This window comes from Petaurus breviceps, unplaced genomic scaffold (assembly GCF_028583685.1).
Source record: "Petaurus breviceps papuanus isolate PSGF00001 unplaced genomic scaffold, PetGlider_PUasm1.0 187, whole genome shotgun sequence".
Lineage (NCBI taxonomy): Eukaryota > Metazoa > Chordata > Mammalia > Diprotodontia > Petauridae > Petaurus > Petaurus breviceps.
Genome location: NW_027185799.1, coordinates 29,270,784 through 29,291,408, shown reverse-complemented (window position 1 = coordinate 29,291,408; position 20,625 = coordinate 29,270,784). Strand labels below are relative to the sequence as shown.

The window sequence follows — 20,625 nt, the reverse complement described above, 5'->3', positions numbered from 1 at the left end:
GAGTATTGACAATGCAGATTGAAGCATACTATTTGCTCTCTTTGTTGTTGTTTCTTCTTTCTTGCAGTTTCTCCCATTGCTTCTAATTCTTCTTTACAACATGACTAATGTAAAAATATGTTTAACATGCATGTAGTATGTATAGCCTATATCAGGTTGCATGCTATCTTGGGGAGGTGGGAGGGGAGGGGAAGGAGGGGGAAAATGCAGAACTCAAAATCTTATGGAAGTAAATGTTGAAAACTAAAAAATTTATTTTAAAGAGTTCAAAGAAAAAGAAAGAAGACTTATGTACAAAAATATCTCTAATAGTTTTTTTTGTGGTGGCAAAGAATTGAAAATTGAGGGCCTGCTCATCAACTGGAAAATGAGTGAACAAGTTATGGTCTGTGATCGTGATGGAATACCATTGTGTTACAAGAAATGAGCACGGTTGTTTCAGGAAAATCTGGGAAGATCTATATGAATCAATGCAAAATGAAGCAAGCAGAACCAGGAGATCATTGTTCACAATGTGGATAGCATTGTACATGTTGTACAGCAATGTTGCAACAATGATCAACTGTGAAAACTCTGATCCAATACAATAATTCAAAACGGTTCCAAAGGATCCATGATGAAAAATCTATCTACCTCTAGGGAAAGAACTGATGAACCCTGAATGCAAATTGAATAAATTTTTTTCATTTTATTTTCCTTGCCTTTTTTGTTTTGTTTTACAACATGGCAAATATGAAAATATGTTTTGCATGACTTCATATTTATAATCTATATCATATTGCTTTCTTTCTTAGTGGGTGGGGGAATGGCTGAAGGGAGGAAGAGAATTTGGAACTCAAAATTTAAAAAATGTTAAAAATAAATAGATAATAATTTTAAAAGTACTGAGGGAAGAGAGATTGGAGGTTATGGTGAGGATGTAGAATAGGGTTGGGGTAATAAGGCAGAGCAAAATATGGAATGATAAAAGAGAAAAAAGGCCTTTGCTTTTTGTTTAGGCTAAGGAGATTGCTTCAAAGAGAGGTAATCAAAGGTGTAGGGCCTATGGATTGGACTGATAATACAAGACTGACCCAAATAATTTAGGTACATGACCTAAAGCTATGTTTGTGCCTGTTGAAGTATGAATAGCAAGAAAAATCCCCCAGCTACTTAGAGTTGATGCAGTTATTCAGGCATATAAAGAAAAAGATAAGGACAAAGAGGTTAGTTGGAGGCAACAAAGGTTGGCCCTAAGTGGTTCTAGGACATCTCAAGTATGGGCCATGGAGATCAACGGAGAGTTCAGGTCAGATAAACTAGAACTCACTTTAAAGCTTGGGCCAAGGCTAATGGAAGATGGACCAGTGTGCAGAGTTACTCCTTCTGGAGGACTGAAGTGGCTCTCATCAGGAACAGTATTGAGAATGCAGCGAAAGTGGATGACATGATTTATTACTCTGGACAAGAGAGGCACATGCATGCTGGTATACTTGAGAGAATATAGTACTGCACAAGAATGACATCTGGAAACTGAAACAAGGGCTACATCAGGCTGCTTAAAAACTTCACCTGTGCATAACCAAGCTTCCTGGATCCTTTCTATCATAAGCTCATAGGACTTAGGTACAAGATCAATTTCATAAATATCAAATGAGGGCAGGAGGTGGTTAGAGAGCAGTTGTTCTAGAAAAGACACAGAAATGTTAGTGGCCTGCAAGCTCAATATGAGTCTGTAGTGTTGTATGGCAGCCCCCCTCCCCCAAAAAAAACCCTAATGTGATCTTGGGATGCATTAAGAGGATTATAATACTCTTATGTAAACCTCCTTCCAAAATGACATGGAACCATTCATGGATATTCCTTGAGTCTGGGCATTTAACTAGTTCTAAATCCATCTAACTATATCTAGTTTATGTCTCTCCATTTTTCCCACAAGAATGGTATAAAAACACTTTATTAAATGCTTTGCAGAAAGCTGGGTAAATGATATCTAAAGTGTTTTCATGTACCAGTTTGGTCACAATGTTGAAAAAGGAAATAAGGCTAGTCTGGCATGACCTGCTCTTGAGGAAGCCATTTGGCTCTTTGTAACCCTTGCCCCTTTTCTAGATTTTCACCACTCATCCCTTTAATGATCTGATTTATAATTTTCCAGGAATTAAAGTCAAGTTGGTCTAAAGTTTGCAGACTTTTCTCTTCCTTAAAGAAAGTTGGTCCCTATGTCCTCCAGTCCCTGTGAGAGAACTTTTTTGCTTTCTATCATATTTCATATATCACTGATATGTTATAATTGTAAACTTCTATTATGGTTTATTTTTTAAAGGATACATAATATCTCAAAAGATCATAACAACGGTGTGTTTCTGAACTTGTTTTGTCTCTTCTGTGTATTTCAGAAAATGTTTTGTTGATGCTTTGCTGCTTGTATCTCTTATCACTAGAAGTCCTTCCTTGAAACAAATATAGTCAAGAAAAACAAATCAACACCCTTGGCCAAGTCTGAAAATGAGTATTCCACTTTGAACTAGTTCCATTACTTTTCTGCCAAAAGGTGTGTGTGTGTGTGTGTGTGTGTGTGTGTGTGTGTGTGTGTATGCATGCAGTCTTCTTAAGTCATGATTGGTCTCTGCATCTATCAACAAAGCAATAAACCAAGCTCAGATTTGTATTCTATGCTGATTTCTGAGGTACAAGGGCTCCGCTGTAAACAATAATTAGCCCTCCTTAGTCATTTCAAGTTGGTTCCAGCACACATTTCCTCCTTGCCCTTAAGGAGCTTACATTACAATAGGGGAAGGAAACAAACAAAAGCAAAATAAAAAAGGTGAGGAAAAGAAGGTGGAAATTTGGGGTGGAGAAAGATGTCTAGAGAGTCAGAAGTGGAACAGAAGAGGGATGAAGGAAAGAACACAGATGGTTTGGGCACTTTCCTTAAAATAGAGGTTTTAGGAAGAAGTGACCAATTAGAGGAAGGGACCACAGTGACAGAATGATTTTCCAGGGTAAGAAGGCCACGGGGGAAGAAAGATGTTTCTAGTAAGTATTTGGGATATAGAAATTTTCTCCTAAGGATTGCTTTATTACAATTTTATTGAACTGTGGTTAGTAAAGGATGTGTTTAATGTTTTTCCTTTTCAGTATTTGATTATGATTTTTTTATGCCTTATTATAGGAGTTCTTAACCTGGAGTCTATGAACTTGTCTTAAGAATTATATTTCTTTTTTTTAAAAGGAATTGGGGTTAAGTAACTTGCTCAAGGTTACACAGCCAGTTATTTTGTGTGGGTGCCAAGTATCTGAGGCTGGAACCGATCCTGGGTCTCCTGACACCAGCACTCTTACTCACTGCACCACCTGGATTCTCCTAATAATTATATTTCAATGTAATTGATTTCCTTTGTAATCATAGGATTTTATGCATTTGTATATAGATTTTATGCATTATGATCATAGAATTTCATGGAGTGACACAAATAAATGTTAAGATCACCTGGTCTGGCACATAGTTGTTATAAGGCTATGGAAAGCTACTTAGGATTTCCATTTATATATACCATATATAACTCTTATAAAATTCTGTGCAGGCCATTTTTGTTTATTTTTTTTGTTAGATTTGTTGAAGTCTGAGACAGTCATGAGAAAGTCCCCAATAATTGTTGTTATACAGTTTACTGTTTATTTCTCCTTTTTGGTTCATTAGCTTTTCCTTTAAGTACTTAGATGCCATGGCACTTGATGCATACATGTATGTATATATATACACACACATATATGTGTGTGTATATATATACACACACATATGTATGTGTGTGTGTAATTGCTATTGCTTCATTATCTTATGGTGATTTTATGTATATGGTAGTTTTCCTGCTTAACTATTTTAACCAAGTCTATTTTTACTATTGCCTTGTCTGAGACCATGATTGTTGTTTTTTTTTTTTTTTATTCACCTGAGACATAAATTCTACTTTGGCCTCTCTCTTATTTCATGCCTTTCTTCATTTTTTTTTTTTGCATTTGCTCTTGGAGTCTGGGTGGCCAATTCAATTTTGGTGTTTTATCTGTAATTATTGAGATTTTCTTTTTCTTGGATTTTTATCTTGTGATTCTTATAATCCATAGTAATTCTTTATTACATTTTGGGAGTTTTCTTCTATTTACTCATGTTTTCAGATTCATTTTCTGGTTTGGGGTTTTGTATCTACATCTGTGTCAGGCTTTTCACCTTTTAAAATTTTGTATAGGGTTGCAATGCCAAGGTTTTATCTCTTGCTGCTGCAGAAGTGAAATGAGATGCTGCTATATCAGAGTTAGGTCTTTTCTTCAGTGTAGTCTAGACGACACTGCTGTTACAGCTCTGTATAGGGTAGCTGGATCCTGGTCCTATCTTTCTTACTGTGGATCGTCAATGAGGAGCTGCCTAGGGTCCTGCCCTGACTTCTTCAGCCTGGGTCTGGGACCTGGAACTGTGATTAGCCCTTGCTTTCCTATTGCAACCTCAAGTTACAACCTCCCTGTCTTCTGATGCTGATCCCAGTTAGAAGGTTACACTAACCTTAGCCTTCTTGCAACTGTCATTTATTTGTTTCAAGTATTATCTATTATTTAGTGCATTAATAAGGAAGCAAATATTACTATATCAATTAAAAATATTTTTATAACTGTTTACATATAACTCATTTCCTTTGTAATCCCATATGTTGTAGTCTATACATTTAAAAAATTATTCTGAGAAGGGGTCCACTCTTTACCAGACTATCAAGGGCTCAAGACACAAACAAAAAGTTAAAAATTTATGCTTTAGGCATTTATCCTGATTTTACTTCACATAAAAACCATGACTGACCTGAAAGAATGCTTTATATTGCATATTTACACATTTATTCTGTCCTGAGGTAAAGGAAAATTGTAGGACAAGCTGTAATACACACAAGTTAACTAGGGCAGGGAGCAGGGAGCTCAGTCTAGAATACTTAAGGAATCTTTCTTTCTAATTTGGGAGTGCTGAGCTGTTAAGATTTTATTAATAACTTTTGATTATACATTTTTTTGTACTAAATAACAGAGAAAGAAATCTTTGTGAATGAAAGAGTGCCATCTGACTCCCAGGCTCAAGTCCAAGTAGCCATTGTTGTAATAGTTTTCTTTGAACATGAATCCCTTGGGCAAATCTTTAGCCTCCAGACTCAAGAGGAGGGGGCCATGCATCTTGGGCTGTTTATTGGAAGAAGAGAGGTATGGTCTGGGGTGGGGAGGATTCCAGTCTTCTTCAAATTATTGTGAGAGGAGAGAGTAAAAGAACAAGTAGTCCACAGTGACACTTGCTGCTTACTTGTCTTAATGATGATTTCATGTATCAAATTTGGTTGGGCTGTGAGAGCATATACTAAATGGACTTGAGCCAGAGGTTTGAATGGATGCTGATCCAAAGAGGTCTCTGAACCTGAAATATATTTTAGGGGGCCATGCTGGGGAGGGCCTAGGCTACAATTATAAAATCAGTGTTTCTGGTGCTGTGGAGAAACAGATATGCTCATAAATAGTGGAGAGTTACTTTAAGAAAGACATTTTTATAAATTTTTTTTGTAAGTAACTGGGGTTAAGTAACTTGCTCAAGGTTACATGGCCAGTTATTTTGTGTGGGTGTGGAACTGATCCCAGGTCTCCTGACTCTGGGACCAGCACTCTTACTCACTGAGCCACCTGGCTGCCCACAATAATTTGCATTTGCTTTTTCTTTTCTTTTTTTTGGAGAGCAACTGGGGTTAAGTGACTTGATAAGGGTCACATGGCTAGTTTTTGTGTTAAGTGTCTGAGGTTGGATTTGAACTCAGGTCCTCCTGACTCCAGGGCTGGTGCTCTATTCACTGCACCATCTAGCTGTCCCTATATATTTTTTTTAATAATGGCAAACTAGGAACAACCATAATGCCCAATGACTGGGGAATGGGTGACTATCAGACAGGTACACCAATGTAACAAAAGCTATTATTACCACAAAGAATGACAGCTATATGGAGTATGCAGAAATGAGGAAAGTCTATAAAAATATTGGCATTTCCTAATGTTATTCATTGGTTCCACAAAAATGATGTTAGGTAAATCAACATTAAAGGGGGAAAAGTTAGTTACATAAGAAGAGATCTTCTTTGGTGGGACAGAGAAAGGGGAAATAGTTTAAGGTAGGAGAAGCCAAGGCTATCTAGGTGGTCCCTAGCATAGAGATGGAGTTTAGCTGACAGCATAAAGTAAGCAGATTTCATGTGATTAACTTAAGATAACTAAGTAGCATTGGGGACATTATAGCGAAGTTTGGTTAGAATGTCTTACTGATGTTACTGTGAAGCAACATTATGCAAGGTGTAACTGTCATGCCAAGAGAAATAATGTAACATGTACACACAAACTATAAAAATGTTAAAAATTGAATTATGAGTCAGAAGAGGTTACAATGTAACTTTTAAGTTGTAGCTGATGTTTATTAGTATATGTTGTTTTCATTGTAAAGCTGATTTAACAAAATTCTGAAAGAGGTAAATTTATGGATAATAAACAGAATATTAAAATATTTGGAGATATATCTAAGAAGGACAATTCCACCTTCCTTCCAAATCATGCTTATATGTCCTTGCTAGAGAAAATCCTTGTCTAAATGAATCATATGTCATGACAATTCTTTTATTCTGAAGAAATGAGGTATTCCATTATCTCCTTTTGAGCATATTTTCCATACCTGGTCATACATTTCATATCCTAGTGATTCTGAACTCCTATAGATCATCAACCAAACCCCCTTCCACAATCTCTACCAGTCAAGTCCTCATTCCCATCCCCTTCATCCATACCACCCCAAAGATTCATCCTAATCCCACCTAGTCCTTCCATTGTGCCCTCTGGAATGTCTGTTCCATAGGCAACAGAATTCCCTTCATCTTAAATCCATTCCTCTCTCACTCCTTCCATCTACTAGCTTTTACTGAAATCTGGCTTTTTTCCAGTACTGGATGAACCTTCACTCTTTCTTTGCTTATCAAGGCAGGAGAATTGGAATACTCCTTGCTCCCCACTGCCATTTTCAGATTTTTCTGCCTTCCTTCAACACTCAGTAATCTCTTTTCCTTTGAAGTTAATGTTAGTAATAGTTACCAACCAATCAAAATCCTTGTAGTTGTTGTCTACAGACCTTCCCTCCACACTCCCCCCCCCCCCCTTCCCCAGATCACTCCCATTCCATCCTCAATGAGTTTCATACCTGGCTTACAATTTTTCTCTCTTTCCTAATTCTAACTCCTACCCTCATATTAAAGGACTTTGGAATGAATATTGATTCTCTCTCAAATACCCTAACCACTCACTTTCTCATCTTACTCACTTTCCATGAACTACTCCTCCACTCTACTTTAGTCATACACAAAAATGGTCATACCCTTGATCTCGCCATCACCCACAGACTACCAACTCCATGTTCAAGAATTCTGAAATCCCCTTCTCTGACCATAATCTATTGCCTTTTCACCTCTCCCTCTCTCTCTCTCTCTCTCTCTCTCTCTCTCTCTCTCTCTCTCTCTCTTTCTCTCTCTCTGACTTCCCTTACATAATTCTATTCTTCACCTGCATTATGACCTGCATCATGATCTGACCTCTCAATTTTCACCCAGGCTATCTCTCCATGCACTAGCTACTTTCTCCTCTTCCCTCTACCATGACCTCTTGATGAACCAGTTCAACTCTATACTATCCTCTTCTCTTGAATCAAACTCACTTTTCCACTCTCTATAATAGCTCTTCTAAACCTTTTCATCCCTCCTTAAACTTTCCATGACATCTTGAGCTGAGAACCATGCCTCATATTTTGTGGAAAAAAGTAAGGTCATTTGCCATGAGCTCCCTCTTCTTCTCCTATTACTCAACTTCCTTCTTCCACTTTCTCCTTCACTCCTGTCTCACAGGATGAATTAGCCTTTCCCCTTACCAAAGTCAACTCCTCTACTTGTTCAAATGATCCTATTCTATCCTGTTTCCTCTCATAGACTGCCCCCACTCTTCCACTTATTTTCAATATCTCCCTCTCTACTGACTCATTTTCTACTATCTACAAACATGCCCATGTCTCCCCTATCCTTAAAAAAGTCCTCCCATACCCTTTCCATCCCCACTGACTATTGGCCCATATCTCTTTTGCCCTTTGTGGCTAAACTCCTCAAAAAAGGCCAAGTACATAGGTGTCTCCATTTTCACTCCTCTCACTCTCTACTTAACTCCTTTAATTGAGCTTCTGACCTTATCATTCCACAGAAACTGATCTCTTTAAAGTTACTAATGATTACTTAGTTGTCAAATCCAATGGCCTTTTTTTCAGTCTTCATTCTCCTTGACTCCTCTGCAGCTTTGATATTGTTGATCATACTTTCCTACTTGATACTCTGGTCTATATAGGTTTTTGGGATATCCCTCTCTCCTGCCTTTCTTCCTATTTAATCTGACTACTCCTTCTCTCCTGCTGGATCCTCCACCAAATCAAGCCCTCTAAACACAGAGGTCCCTCAGGGTGCTGCCCTGGAGTCTTCTTTATTATCCCTCTATACCAGTTCACTTGGTAATCTCATTGGCTCCCATAGATTTAATTACCATCTCTATGTTGATGATTCTAAACTCTATCTTTCCTCCCCAATCTCTCTACTGACCTCCATTTTCCAATCTTCAATTGCCTTTCAGACATCTCAAAATGGATGTCCAAAAGACATTTTAAACTCAGCATGTCCAAAACAGATTTTATTCTCTTTTTCCCCAACAACCCTGGCCCCCTTCACCTTTTTTGTAAAGGGCAATACCATACTCCTAGTTCCTCACACTTACAACCTAGAAGTCATCCTGTATTCCTCACTGTCTGTCACTACCCTTACTGAAGCTATTTACAAGGTCAGTTGATTTTACCTTTGCAACATCCTGATATCCTCTTCTCTCCTTTAACATTGCTACCATTCTATTGTAGGTCCACATCACTGCATGCCTGAATTACTGCAATGGTCTGCTGATGAGTCTGCCTGACTTAATTAAGCCTTTCCCATTCCAATCTATCCTTCATTCAGGCACTAAAGTGATTTTTCCTAAAACACAGGTCACCCCCTACTCAATAAATTCCAATGGCTTCCATGGAGCATATAAAAAATGTTCTGTTTGGCATTCAAAGTCTTTCATAACCTATCCTCATCCTATCTTTTCAGTCGTCTTATACCTTACTGCCAACATGTATACTTTGATTCAGTGATGCTGGCCTCCTGGGTGTTCCCAAACAAGACACTCCATCTCACAACACTCTCTCTAGCTATTCCCCATGCCTAGAAGGTTCTCCCTCCTGAGCTCTGACTATTGACTTCGCTGGCTTTAGGTCCCAACTAAAAAACACCTTCTATGAGAAGCCTTTTCCAGGCCTCAGTTAATTATCCCTTATTTATCCTATATCTGGTGTGCTTTGTATATACTTTTTTTTGTAAATGTAAACTCCTGGAGACCAGGGACTATGTTGCCTCTTTTTATATGCTTAGTTCTTAGCACAGGACCTGATACATAGTAGGTGCTTAATAAACATTTATGGATTGACTGTCCTGGGGTAGTGACCTGGGTCATATATGTTTCCATGCTAATGATGTGAGGGCAGCTAAGTTGTGGGAATAGAAAGCAGAAGGTATGGATCAAAATCCTAAGATTTCTACTGGCCTATATTTCACCCTAAGGCTACCTAAAGTAAGTAGATAAAAGCAGGAGAAGCAAAATTTCTAGGTTAGTGAATGTAAAGCTGGTTCATTCTATAGCTGTTGCAGAACTGATTCTCTTAGAAAGCATAGTACCTGTTGCACAGAAGGGAAGGAGAAAGGAATAAGAATTTATACAGTGCCTACTATATACCAGGACTGTGCTAAGTGCTTTTAACATATATTATTTCATTTGATCCTCACAACCCTGGGAAGTAGGTATTGCAAATATCCCCATTTTACAGCTGAGGAAACTGAGACTGAGGTTAAATGATTTGTCCAGGATCATATAACTAGTAAGTGCCTGAGGCTGCATTTGAACTCAGATCTTCCTGATTCCACACACTGTGTAACTTAGTTGACTGCTTTCAATAAATAAATATTTGTTGGCTAACCAATTAGAAAGAAGAGACAGTGAGCCAGTGAGGCCTCTTTTTAGTGAAGCAATGTAGCTCCAAGGATTTGTTTCCTGAGTGCCTGTTATGTGTAAGGAAGCTATGCTAGGCCATGCAGAACTTCTTGGTTTAGACCTGTAATTTCACCTGTGTAGACCACTCCCAGTATGGAACTCCACTAATGAACATCAGCAACTTATCTGTAACTTATAGTTTTACATAGTTGAAAAGTGATTGCCTGTGGTCCCAGAGTTAGGAGGTGCCTGAAGAAGACCCTGGGCCTATACCTTTCTTATCTCAAGGCTGGCCTTCTATCCACTATGCAAAACTTCCTCTTGTTGAGCAATGGAAATATGGAGACAAAAATGAAGCAGTTCCTGTCCTCAAGAAACTTACATTCTAGTGTGTTAATATAACATGTAAAAAAAATGAAATTTGTGGAGAAAGAGAGCACTTAACAACTGGAGAGAAAACTAAAACTTTATGTAGGTGGTATCATTTGAGATGAGCTCTGAAAGAAGCTTGAGATTCTAAGAGGTAGAGTTGAAGAGAGTGCATTTGAAACATGGCACTAAAGGATTGTGCAAAAGTATCAGAGTAGAATGGAATGTTGATTTGGGGTAACAACAACCAATAGGCCACTTTGACTGGGATATAGAGTGTATAGAAGGATGTAATACTGGAAAAGTTTCTGGGAACTAGACTGTGGAGAGTTTAAATTCCAGCCATTTTTTCCTAGAGATAACAGAGAACCACTGAAAGTTTCTGGATGGGGTAGTGATGTGGCTTTATCCACCTGTATCTTATGAATATTACAATGGCATCTATGGGGGGAGAAGCAAGAGACTGGAAACTTCAAGGAGACTATTTAAGAGGCTCCTGAAATAGTACTGGTGAAAGATGGTGGATATTTAGCGATAAAAGAGATATTGTGACGATAGAACCAACTTGACTTTCTAATTGATTGACATAAGATTAAAGAGTCAAAGATGACACTGAAAATGTGAACATGAATGAGACCAGAATCAGAGAAGCTAAGGGAGATGAGAATATCCAGTTGAAGATGGTAGTTGACAGTTTCAAAAGCTGAAGAGACATAAAGTACACTTGAGAAAGTAGAGTTGAGAAAAAAGTCATTTGATTTATTAGTTAAGAGATCATTGATAACTTCAGTTGAGTGGTAAATTTGGAAGCTAGATTCTAAGGGTTGAGAAGTGAGAAGAAGGTGAGGAAATACTGGGAATTAATTTAGACAACTTTTTTGGATTTGGCCATGAAAGTGAGAAGAGTTACAGTATGATAGTTGGAGGGACTGGCAGGGTCAAGTATTTTTTTTTTTAAGGATGGTAGAGATCTGGAAATATTTGCAGGCAGCAACAAAGGTTACAATAGATAAGGAGATACTGAAGATGAGAGAGAAGGAAGCAATGCTTTAAGGGTCAAGTTTATGGAGATGGAAGGAGGGGATGGAATCAAGGGAATAAATGGGGGGCTGGTCTATGCAGAGAAGGATCGTCTCTCTTCCTAATACATTGGAACAAAGGAGGCAATGAAGTATGATGTAGAGAGATTTTGAGAAATGGAACAGGAGAGGAGCAAATTATTTAAAAATAGCTTGTTTTCCTTGTGTTTCATTGTGGAGGGTACCTCATAGGACAAATATTTTTTGTGTAGCTCTGTAGCCTAGTTAGAGAGTGAGTTCAGATAAGATCAAAGAGTCTGGCAGGATGAAGGTATGTCATAAGAGTAGGAATAACAATAATCTTGATAAGACCTTGTGAGTCACATGCTCAAGAAAGCAAATGCCATGGAGCCCTGACAATACTTAAATACCTGAGTTGAGTCACTTACTCTTTAATCCCTAATCCTGAAAATAAGATGCTTGTTAAAAGAAAAGGGCATAGAAGAGGGGATGGAGAAGTATAGTGTTGCACCTGTAGGTTTTGATGAGTTTGTCTGAGTGGGCCTCTAGAAGCAACTCCTGCAGCACATCCTTCACAAGGCTATTAATGTGGCGCTCAGGGATGCCATGGAGCCGGGCATACATGACCAAAGTCTCTCGTCCTGTCATGTGGTCCAGTAAGGCATCAAATTGAGGGCAATAACCAATCCGCTGTCGTACCTGAAATAACCACAAAAACCCAGGCAATGGATACAGATTTAATGGTGGCCCCAAATAAGAAATTATTATCCTACTGTAAAGGATTGTATCCTTCAAACAAAAAAGTTTGTAGGGAATGTAATTCCCAAAAGTTAAACATGGTGTCTTTTTCCTGGGTCTGCTCCCTTACATTGTTGTCTAGAATTTTTAACTTGAGGACACAAAAGACCTAGTGTCCTTTTTTGTCTATGCCCTTCCCCAGAAAAAGTTTGTTCCCTAATAGGCCTGTAAATGCTTTCTACTTCCAGGAGGGCTTTGGATTATCTGAAACTGGACCTTGTTGGAGTGAATTAGGACCTCTCAATGTCCTTTATTTTTTCAGAATTCTCTGGATTACTTTGAAATACAAACATAGGAGGGTTTCTTCAAGTAACCAAAACAACAGATCACAATGTTTCTCTGCCAGCTCCTGGGAAGGTTTGTCTCATGCAGAACACAGAGAAAAAGTTATACTTGGGAAATGGTATAAAAAGTTCCTGAACAGCTCAGTAATATTTCCAATTTCATTATGCTTTCATAGTGTCTAGTCATGTACCATCAGGAACCTTCATAACTACAGATGAGAAAAGTAAAGAAAATATTGCCCTGAGTCATAAAGAAGCTTGAACCTGGGGACAGAGCAGGTATTCAGAAGCAGGGAAGTTTGTTTAGGAGCACAAAAGAATAGTGACATTGGTAATGAATATTTCAAAACCACTCAAAAGCATTATTAGGATCTGGATTTTTACTGGAGAAGATAGACTCATTTTTACCTTTTTTTGTCTTTCAAAAACACTTTTAACAGAGATTCTGGGACCTGGACAGACCTGATTTAACACAAGACTTAGAGGTAGAAAAGATCTTAGAAGTCAAGTACAACTTAGAAAAATAATAAACATATGAGCAAAACTTGGCCTAGAGAGGTGAAATAACAGCATGTCACAGTGGAAAGAATGATGGATTTTCAGACAGAGTCCCTTTGGCTTTCAGTTTTCTCCTATACCTCCAAGTTCACTTCCAACTCTCAATTTATGATTCTATGACTTGCTCAAGGTCACAAAGGAAGCTACAATTTGAGCTACAATGAAGCTACAAGAAGGGCTACAATTTGAACTCAAGTCTTCATATGCCAAATTCAATGCTAAACTGACATCCATTTGTGTGTAGGCCACATTGATTTAATTATGTAATTGATTGTATTTGACTTCAATTAAAATAATTCATCCAACTACGTTGCTAGTATGTCACTTGGCAACAGTGGGTTACATTGTAATAGCAGTAGGCAGGCTCTTATCATCTAGAAATTCAAATGTACTAGCTAATTTATTACAGATAAAAACCTCAGGTAAGAATCACCTTGGAGTAACAAAGGCTGTATTTAACCCAATATGGACTTCATGTTTAACACTCAGGGACTAACTTCTGTAGCAGATCACAGAATCACAAGACTGTTGGATCTTGAAGAGATTTCAGAAGTTATCTGGTGCTATATTTATTTTACAGATCAGGAATAGAAGAGGTCCAGATAGGTGAACTGGTTTTCCTCAAGGTGGTACCTATAGTGGAATCAAGTCCAGAATTCAGGTCTTTTGCCCTTCCAGCACAATATACCACCTATGCTGGTATACCACTACTTTTCCTCTGATATAATAAAAACATTATATTTCCTCATGGGTCTATATGGCTCTAAGAAAGGCAACATTTCAGGGCAATCCAGAGATAGACAATAGAACCAAGAAGACCTGGGGTAAGGCTTGATATACTTTTGGACAAGAGTAGTAGTATTTTGGACTTTGAGTGCTCACCTGGTATAAACAAAACACAACATAACACTGATGTATTCAAACACCTTCAGCAGTTAATAAAGGCAATGAGGGTTGCCTGGATTGCCAAGTATGTGACCAAGAGGTTAGAAAGCTAATGAGTCTGGGTGTAGACTAGTGAGTCTGTAGTCCTGGAGAGACCTGAGGGAGTCCTCTTTGCCATTCTCAAGGGAATGAGGAGTGTATCAGTTTCTCCACTTGTACTGCAGTTAGGGGCCCAGGTTGGGGTTCTCTTATTATTTTGCTCTAATATGCTAGGAGGTTACTGAAAACATCCTCTGCTTGAACTTTGAAAGTACTTATACTTCATCACCTTTCACCACTGCTAGCTTATTACTTGCCCAAGGGACAGTTATTGTCCCTCAGAATGATCTCATTGCTTGTAGTACCTTCCTTTCATTTCTCCCTTTTATACAAATACTACTTCTCAAGGTAGCAGACCCCCATGGCTCCAGTCAGCATCCTACCTTTTTAATGTGGGTATTGATGTTGTAACCATCAACATAGGCTTTCCCAGAGGTGATAGCTTCATCCCCAGTCAGCATTTTGAAGGTAGTGGTTTTCCCTGCTCCATTGAAGCCAAGCAATCCAAAGCACTCCCCTTTCTGGACAGTTAGGGAGATCCTGTTTACAGCCAGGAAGGGTACTCTGCTGCCATATACCTGAGATTTATCCAAAAGAAAACCCATACACTTGACAAAATTACTGTTTATGGTAAGTATACTGGTAAAATCAAAGCCACAGACCCTTATGTAATAACGATTCCCATCTCCCAGAGCAGCTGAGTAGTTGTTGTGTCCTTCTAGCTCAGTTAATACTTAGGGCTTCTTGTTGACCCATGGACACTTATCAGTGCTGAGTCAGGACTGATACATAATTTATATACAATATACAATTTATATCAAGGGGGTCTGTGAACTTGTTTTTAAAAATATTGTGGCAGTATTATTTCAATGTAATTGGTTTACTTTGTAATCATATATATATATATACATATATATATATATATATAGTCTATGAATTTAAAAACATGATTCTGAGAAAGAGTCCATAGCTTCACTAGACTCCCAAAGGGATCACTGACACAAAAAATGTTAAGAACTCCTGCCTAGATGCAGAATGAACGATGGCTACACAAAAGTGAATAGTCATCCATTCCCTGACTCAAAAGAAATTCTGCCAACCCCTCGAGTTCAACTTTATACCACACACACATACACACACACACACACACACAAGACTGGTATACTTGTAAGAGGCTCCAACTCTTTCTGTCTAAGTCAGTATAAAACCGCTGTGCCCCAAATTAGCGGGCCGGCTAGTAGTCAGGCTGTATATCTGGAAAGCCTTCCTTCAGAGAGCAGTTTTATATATAGCTTCATTTCTACAGATCAAAGATAGGGACCAACTGTGGATAGTAAAGTAGATATGTCTATCTTCTTGTGCCCTTCTTCAGTGATTATGTTCATGTGCTTTGTATATTATTCAAAAAAACCTTATAGCTATATCAACTTACTGTGAGGCTTTGCCATTGTTTCTTAAAATCTAAGACCTGATTAGCACAACTTCTTTCTTCTGTGAGCCCCAGGAACTGGCTCCTATGCTTCTGTCCAGATGTTATCACCTATTGCTTCTGATTGGGGTGTTTCTCCTCCCTAGTTCCCCCATGGAAAAAAACACCATCTCCTAGTTTCTCTTTCCCTCCTGTCCCTGACAGTAGACATATGGCCCTATGAGGGCTCTAAGAGGTTTTATGATTTTTAACTACAGGAGTAGAAACATAAGATGTCTTAAATACTTCCTGGTATTTTCCAGGAGGCAAACAGAGCTTAATCTCTTTTAAATCCCCTTTTGGATCTCCTAACAATTAATCTTTCTGGTTTTGTCTTGAGAGCCTGAAATCTTCTATTCATTTTTTATTCCTTGGAGTGGTAACATCAATTTCCACTTTCATTTTCCCTTCAGAAAGGAAGGCTCCTCCATTTTCCTTCTTGCACACAGATGCTGTGGGAGATAGAAAGGCTTACAAAAGAGCTGGTGGCAGGTCTGTTAGTCCCCAAAGAACTCAACTAACATTCATCTACAGTTAAAAAGAAACTCCTGCCTTTTTTTCCATAGTATCTTCCTATTTCAGAAAAGAAATTTATCTTAGGGGGGGCGGCTAGGTGGCACAGTGACTCAGGAGAACCTAAGTTCAAATCTGGCCTCAGATGCTTACCACTTACTAGCCATGTGACCTTGGGCAAGTCACTTAACCCCAATTTCCCTGCCTTTCCCCCTCCAAAAAAAAAGCAAAAAAAAATTATCTTAGGTCACTGCCTTATATTCCAACAACTAAGGGAGAATACACATAAATCCCAGAGATCAGGCAATGTATTAAATATATTAGTACATGTATTTGATAGTTCTTTGTTGAGAAAGGAAACTGGCTTTCATCTATACCTTTGTGAGTTGTGTAACAACCAGTGGAGTACTCAGCAAAAGCTCTGGAAGAGATTCCTCTATTTTCTTGCTTTCATTTTCCACATCTTCATCTCTGGGAAGGGCTGCTTCTTTGCTATGCACTTGTGCCTGTGTTCCAGAGATAATGATCACAGATGTGAATACCTTTCAGGAACCCTACTTGAGTTGAAGGAGATGATTTTGAAATTTTGGAAAGTAAGGACTTAAGGGGCAACAGAAATGAATTAGATCTTCAGAGATACTAAATAAACAGGCACTGGGAAGGATCTTTGTGAGACACACTGCTCCAAACTATTGCTCTCATATGCATCCTTGTCTTTCCCAGGCCTGTGATACAGAACCAGGATCAGGAAATTCCAGAAACAAACTTCATGTGGAATCCCATGTACACTGAGAACCTTTTAGAAAAGCAACAGAACTATTTCTAAGACAGAATGCACTAGACCAAAACTTCAAAGTGCCAAATTTTAGAACAAGTAGTTTTAACTACTTCCTTGGATATACAGAGAAAGCGCTTCTCTCCTGCTTGGCCAGATAGTGGCAAACATAGTTCTATTCAGATGACTTGATTTTTATAAAAACAATGGTTATAAAGAGTGACAAGTCAAAAGACACTAACTTACAAGTGGAATATGGAAAGCTTGCTGATCAAAGAGGCTTTTGGGTCAATACTTCTGTGATTCCCCTCCCCTTTTTTTTTTTTAAAGCAATTGGGGTTAAGTAACTTGCTCAAGGTTACACGGCCAGGTGTTTCTGGGTGGGTGCTAAGTGTCTGAGCCCGGATTTGATCCCCAGGTCATCCCGACACTGGAGCTGGTGCTCTTACTCGCTGTGCTAACTGGCCGCCCCTGTGATTCCCTCTTTTTATCATTATCACAGGGACTGAGAGGTGGAAGGAACTTGAAATGTCACTTAGTTCAACTTGGTATCCCATGAAACTTGTTCCATTTTTGGACAGCTGGTTATTGGAAAATTGTTCCTGACTTGTAGTAGCAATGTACCTTACTGTGAATTTCACCTAGTTAGGAAGACATCTTACTGAGTTCAAATCTGGCTTCAGACACTTAATAGCTGTGTGATCCTTGGGAAGTCACTTAACTCTATTTGTCTCAGTTTTCTCAGTGTAAAATTAGCTGGAGAAGGAAATGACAAACCACTCTAGTATCTTTGCCAAGAAAACCCCGAAGGGGTCATTTAAGAATCAGACATGACTGAAAATGACTCAACAACAACAGCAACAAGGAACTCTGGGACAAAGGGTATGAAAAATTTAGTAATTTTTCTCACATAATTAAAACTGTTTTCCAGAATGGTTCGGCCAATTCACAGCTCCAACATAGCTAGTATATTATTAGTTATGTTTTGTTAAGGTATATACATAGTCATTTAATTAGAGTTTAGACAGCATAGTATTTAGAGAATATTGGGAGAAATCTTAGAGATCATCTAGTTTAACCCATTTTAAAATGATTTTAAGCAATAAGATTTGATATCTTTTGTTTTACATTAGATTCATTTCTAGCTATGCTTTCCTTTATAATGAAGAAAAATAGGACACAGCAACCTCATTTTACAAAGTACACTCACATCTTCCCATCTCTACCAAAAGGATGGAAGTGCTTCCTCATCAAGATCTATCATCACAATTACTTAGCATTCAGCTTCATTTTAAGGTTCCTTTTGTTTACATTATTGTAGTGAATAGATAGTGTTTTTCTGATTCTGATTACTTTGATTCAGTTCATAGAAGTTTTCCCATGTTTTTTTTAAACATTTTACAAACATTTATTATCTCTCCCTCTCCATTGCACAATCATTTTTCTTTTTTTTTAAATAATGCCCTCATATTAAATATGTATAGTGTAGCAAAACAAAATTCCACATTGGTCATGCCCAAAATGCATATCTCACTCTGCATTATTTTAAGTCCATCACCTTTTTGGTAGCATATGAATGGTGAATTACATCTTCAGTCTTCTGAACCACCAAGTATATCATTTCACTGATCAGAGTTCTAAAATCTTTCAAAGTTTTTTTCCCTCAATTATGTTGTTGTCATTGAAAACATTGTTCTCCAAATTCTGCTTCCTTTACTCTGCATTTAGTTCATACAGGATTTCAAAGTTTCTTTCGAAACCATCCATTTCGTTATTTCTTAGGGTACAATAACGTTCCATTACATTCACATAGAACTAGCTCACAATGTGAATTCGAATAATGTGAAATTTGATTTAGTGTTAATTATAAAATGATATCAAGTTGCATTTAGTGTGAGCAAAAATTTAATTAGTGAGACATAAGTTAGGGGTTTTAACACACTGCTATCTTGTCAGTTTATACTTGTTTATCATTGCCTGTGTATATGACATGCTGTTACATATCATATTACCAACAGTTATGTCAATTACTTTGAAAAAAAAAACCCTTACCAAAATAGACAAAAGGAAGAATACTTCAGATGGAAACACTTCTAGTGTAAAAAAGAGAGGTTTGTTATTACAATAGAACAAAAATTTAATGTAATTGAATAGCATGAAGTTGATTAAAGCAACTCTAAAATACGACAAGATGTTGGAATGCCTGAATCTATGGTACATAATATTGGAAAGCTTGTAAGTGAAATAAAAGAAAAAGTCAAATTTGCAGCATCTTTTTGTGCTTTGCAAACAACTACAAGGAATAGAAATATCACAGTGATAGAAATGAAGTGTCTTTTAGCTGCATGGATTAATGATTGCAATAAAAAACATATTCCTCTTTAGTAGAACAGCCATTCAGACAAAAGTTTCAAGTTTATTTAAGGCAGTAAAAGAAAATTGAAATAAAATGGAAAGTAAACAAACTTTTACTGCAGGTGTTGATTGGTTTAACTGCTCAAAAAGTAACATTTAAGTCTTTCCTGATCCCCCTAAGTGCCAGTGCCTTCCTTGTTGATTATCTCTAATTTGCCTTATATAGATCCTATTTTTCACATAGTTGTTTTAATGTTTTCTCCTTCAATTAGACTATGAGTTCCTTAATAATAATAACTAAAATTTAAATAATACCTAATGTCTGGAACTTACAAAGCTTAGATTCAGAGTGGGGCAGGAGGAATGGGGTGGAGGGTAGAGGTACAGGGGGCAGTGATCAGACTTTCCCTGGATTAGACCATTTTGTGAGACCTGAAAGTTTACTATTCTCCAAACTGAGATTCTGGAATAACACAAAACTCAATACTCTAAGAAAGCAGTCACAGGATCTGAGATGACACAAGGTCAGACTAGATATTTCTCCATAAATGTACAGATTCTAGCACTAACATTAAGTCTGAAGTCAGGAAGTAGACTCAAAGAATGAAAAAAAATCCCACTATAAAAAATTATTATGGTGATAAGGACACTCAAGACATAAACTCAGAAGAAAATGACTCCAAAAATATCTACAAACAAAACCTTAGTGAAAAACAGAGTTTGGGTACAAGTTCAACTAGAATTGATAGAAGTCATAAAGTGTTAAAAATTAAAAAAAAATTTTTAAATAAATTAAATGTGGGGCAGAGCCAAGATGGCAGCATAGAAGCAGGAAAACTCCATGACTCCCCTCATAACCACCTCAAATACCTATAAAATACGACTCTAAACAAACTTTAGAGCTACAGAACCCACAAAGTGACAGAGAGAAACACATCTCCCACTGAAAGCAGCCCAGCAGGTGGACAGGAAGGGTCCACTGAAGAGTGCTGGGAGCAGAGCCCAGCCCCACGTGAGTGTGCTGTTTTAGCCTCAGGGTGGCACCGACCAGCCAAGGCTGGAAGGACTTCAGGAGAGTGGATCACCAGCAGCTGTGGTGGTTTCCAGAATTATCCACCCATAAATGCCAAAGACAAAGTGAGAGGTCAGTGTGGACTTTGGGACCACGGGGTCCAGGAGGGTGGTCCTGGAGGGAGAAGTGGCTGAGGCATGTCTAGGGTGGAGGTCCTGGGGTGTGTGACCAGGTGCCAGAGCTGGTGGAGGCTTCAGGGAAGGCACCTTGCTAAAAATCCCAGCAATTTGGGACAAAGCTCTCCTCTCTGGTGGCAGAGTTCTACT

General features: G+C 38.1%; 1 protein-coding gene across 1 annotated transcript in view; it reads right to left on the bottom strand.

Moving 5' to 3' along the window:
* LOC138163251 (phospholipid-transporting ATPase ABCA3-like) overlaps window positions 1–20,625 on the bottom strand; it is a 230,876-nt gene that overhangs the window by 16,872 nt on the left and 193,379 nt on the right. Inside the window, exons 26-28 of the mRNA XM_069090799.1 lie at window positions 16,535–16,663; window positions 14,560–14,754; window positions 12,064–12,251 (exon numbers count right to left, since the gene is read on the bottom strand). Coding sequence (XP_068946900.1) covers window positions 12,064–12,251; window positions 14,560–14,754; window positions 16,535–16,663 — 512 coding nt within the window. The remainder of the gene's footprint in view (window positions 1–12,063; window positions 12,252–14,559; window positions 14,755–16,534; window positions 16,664–20,625) is intronic.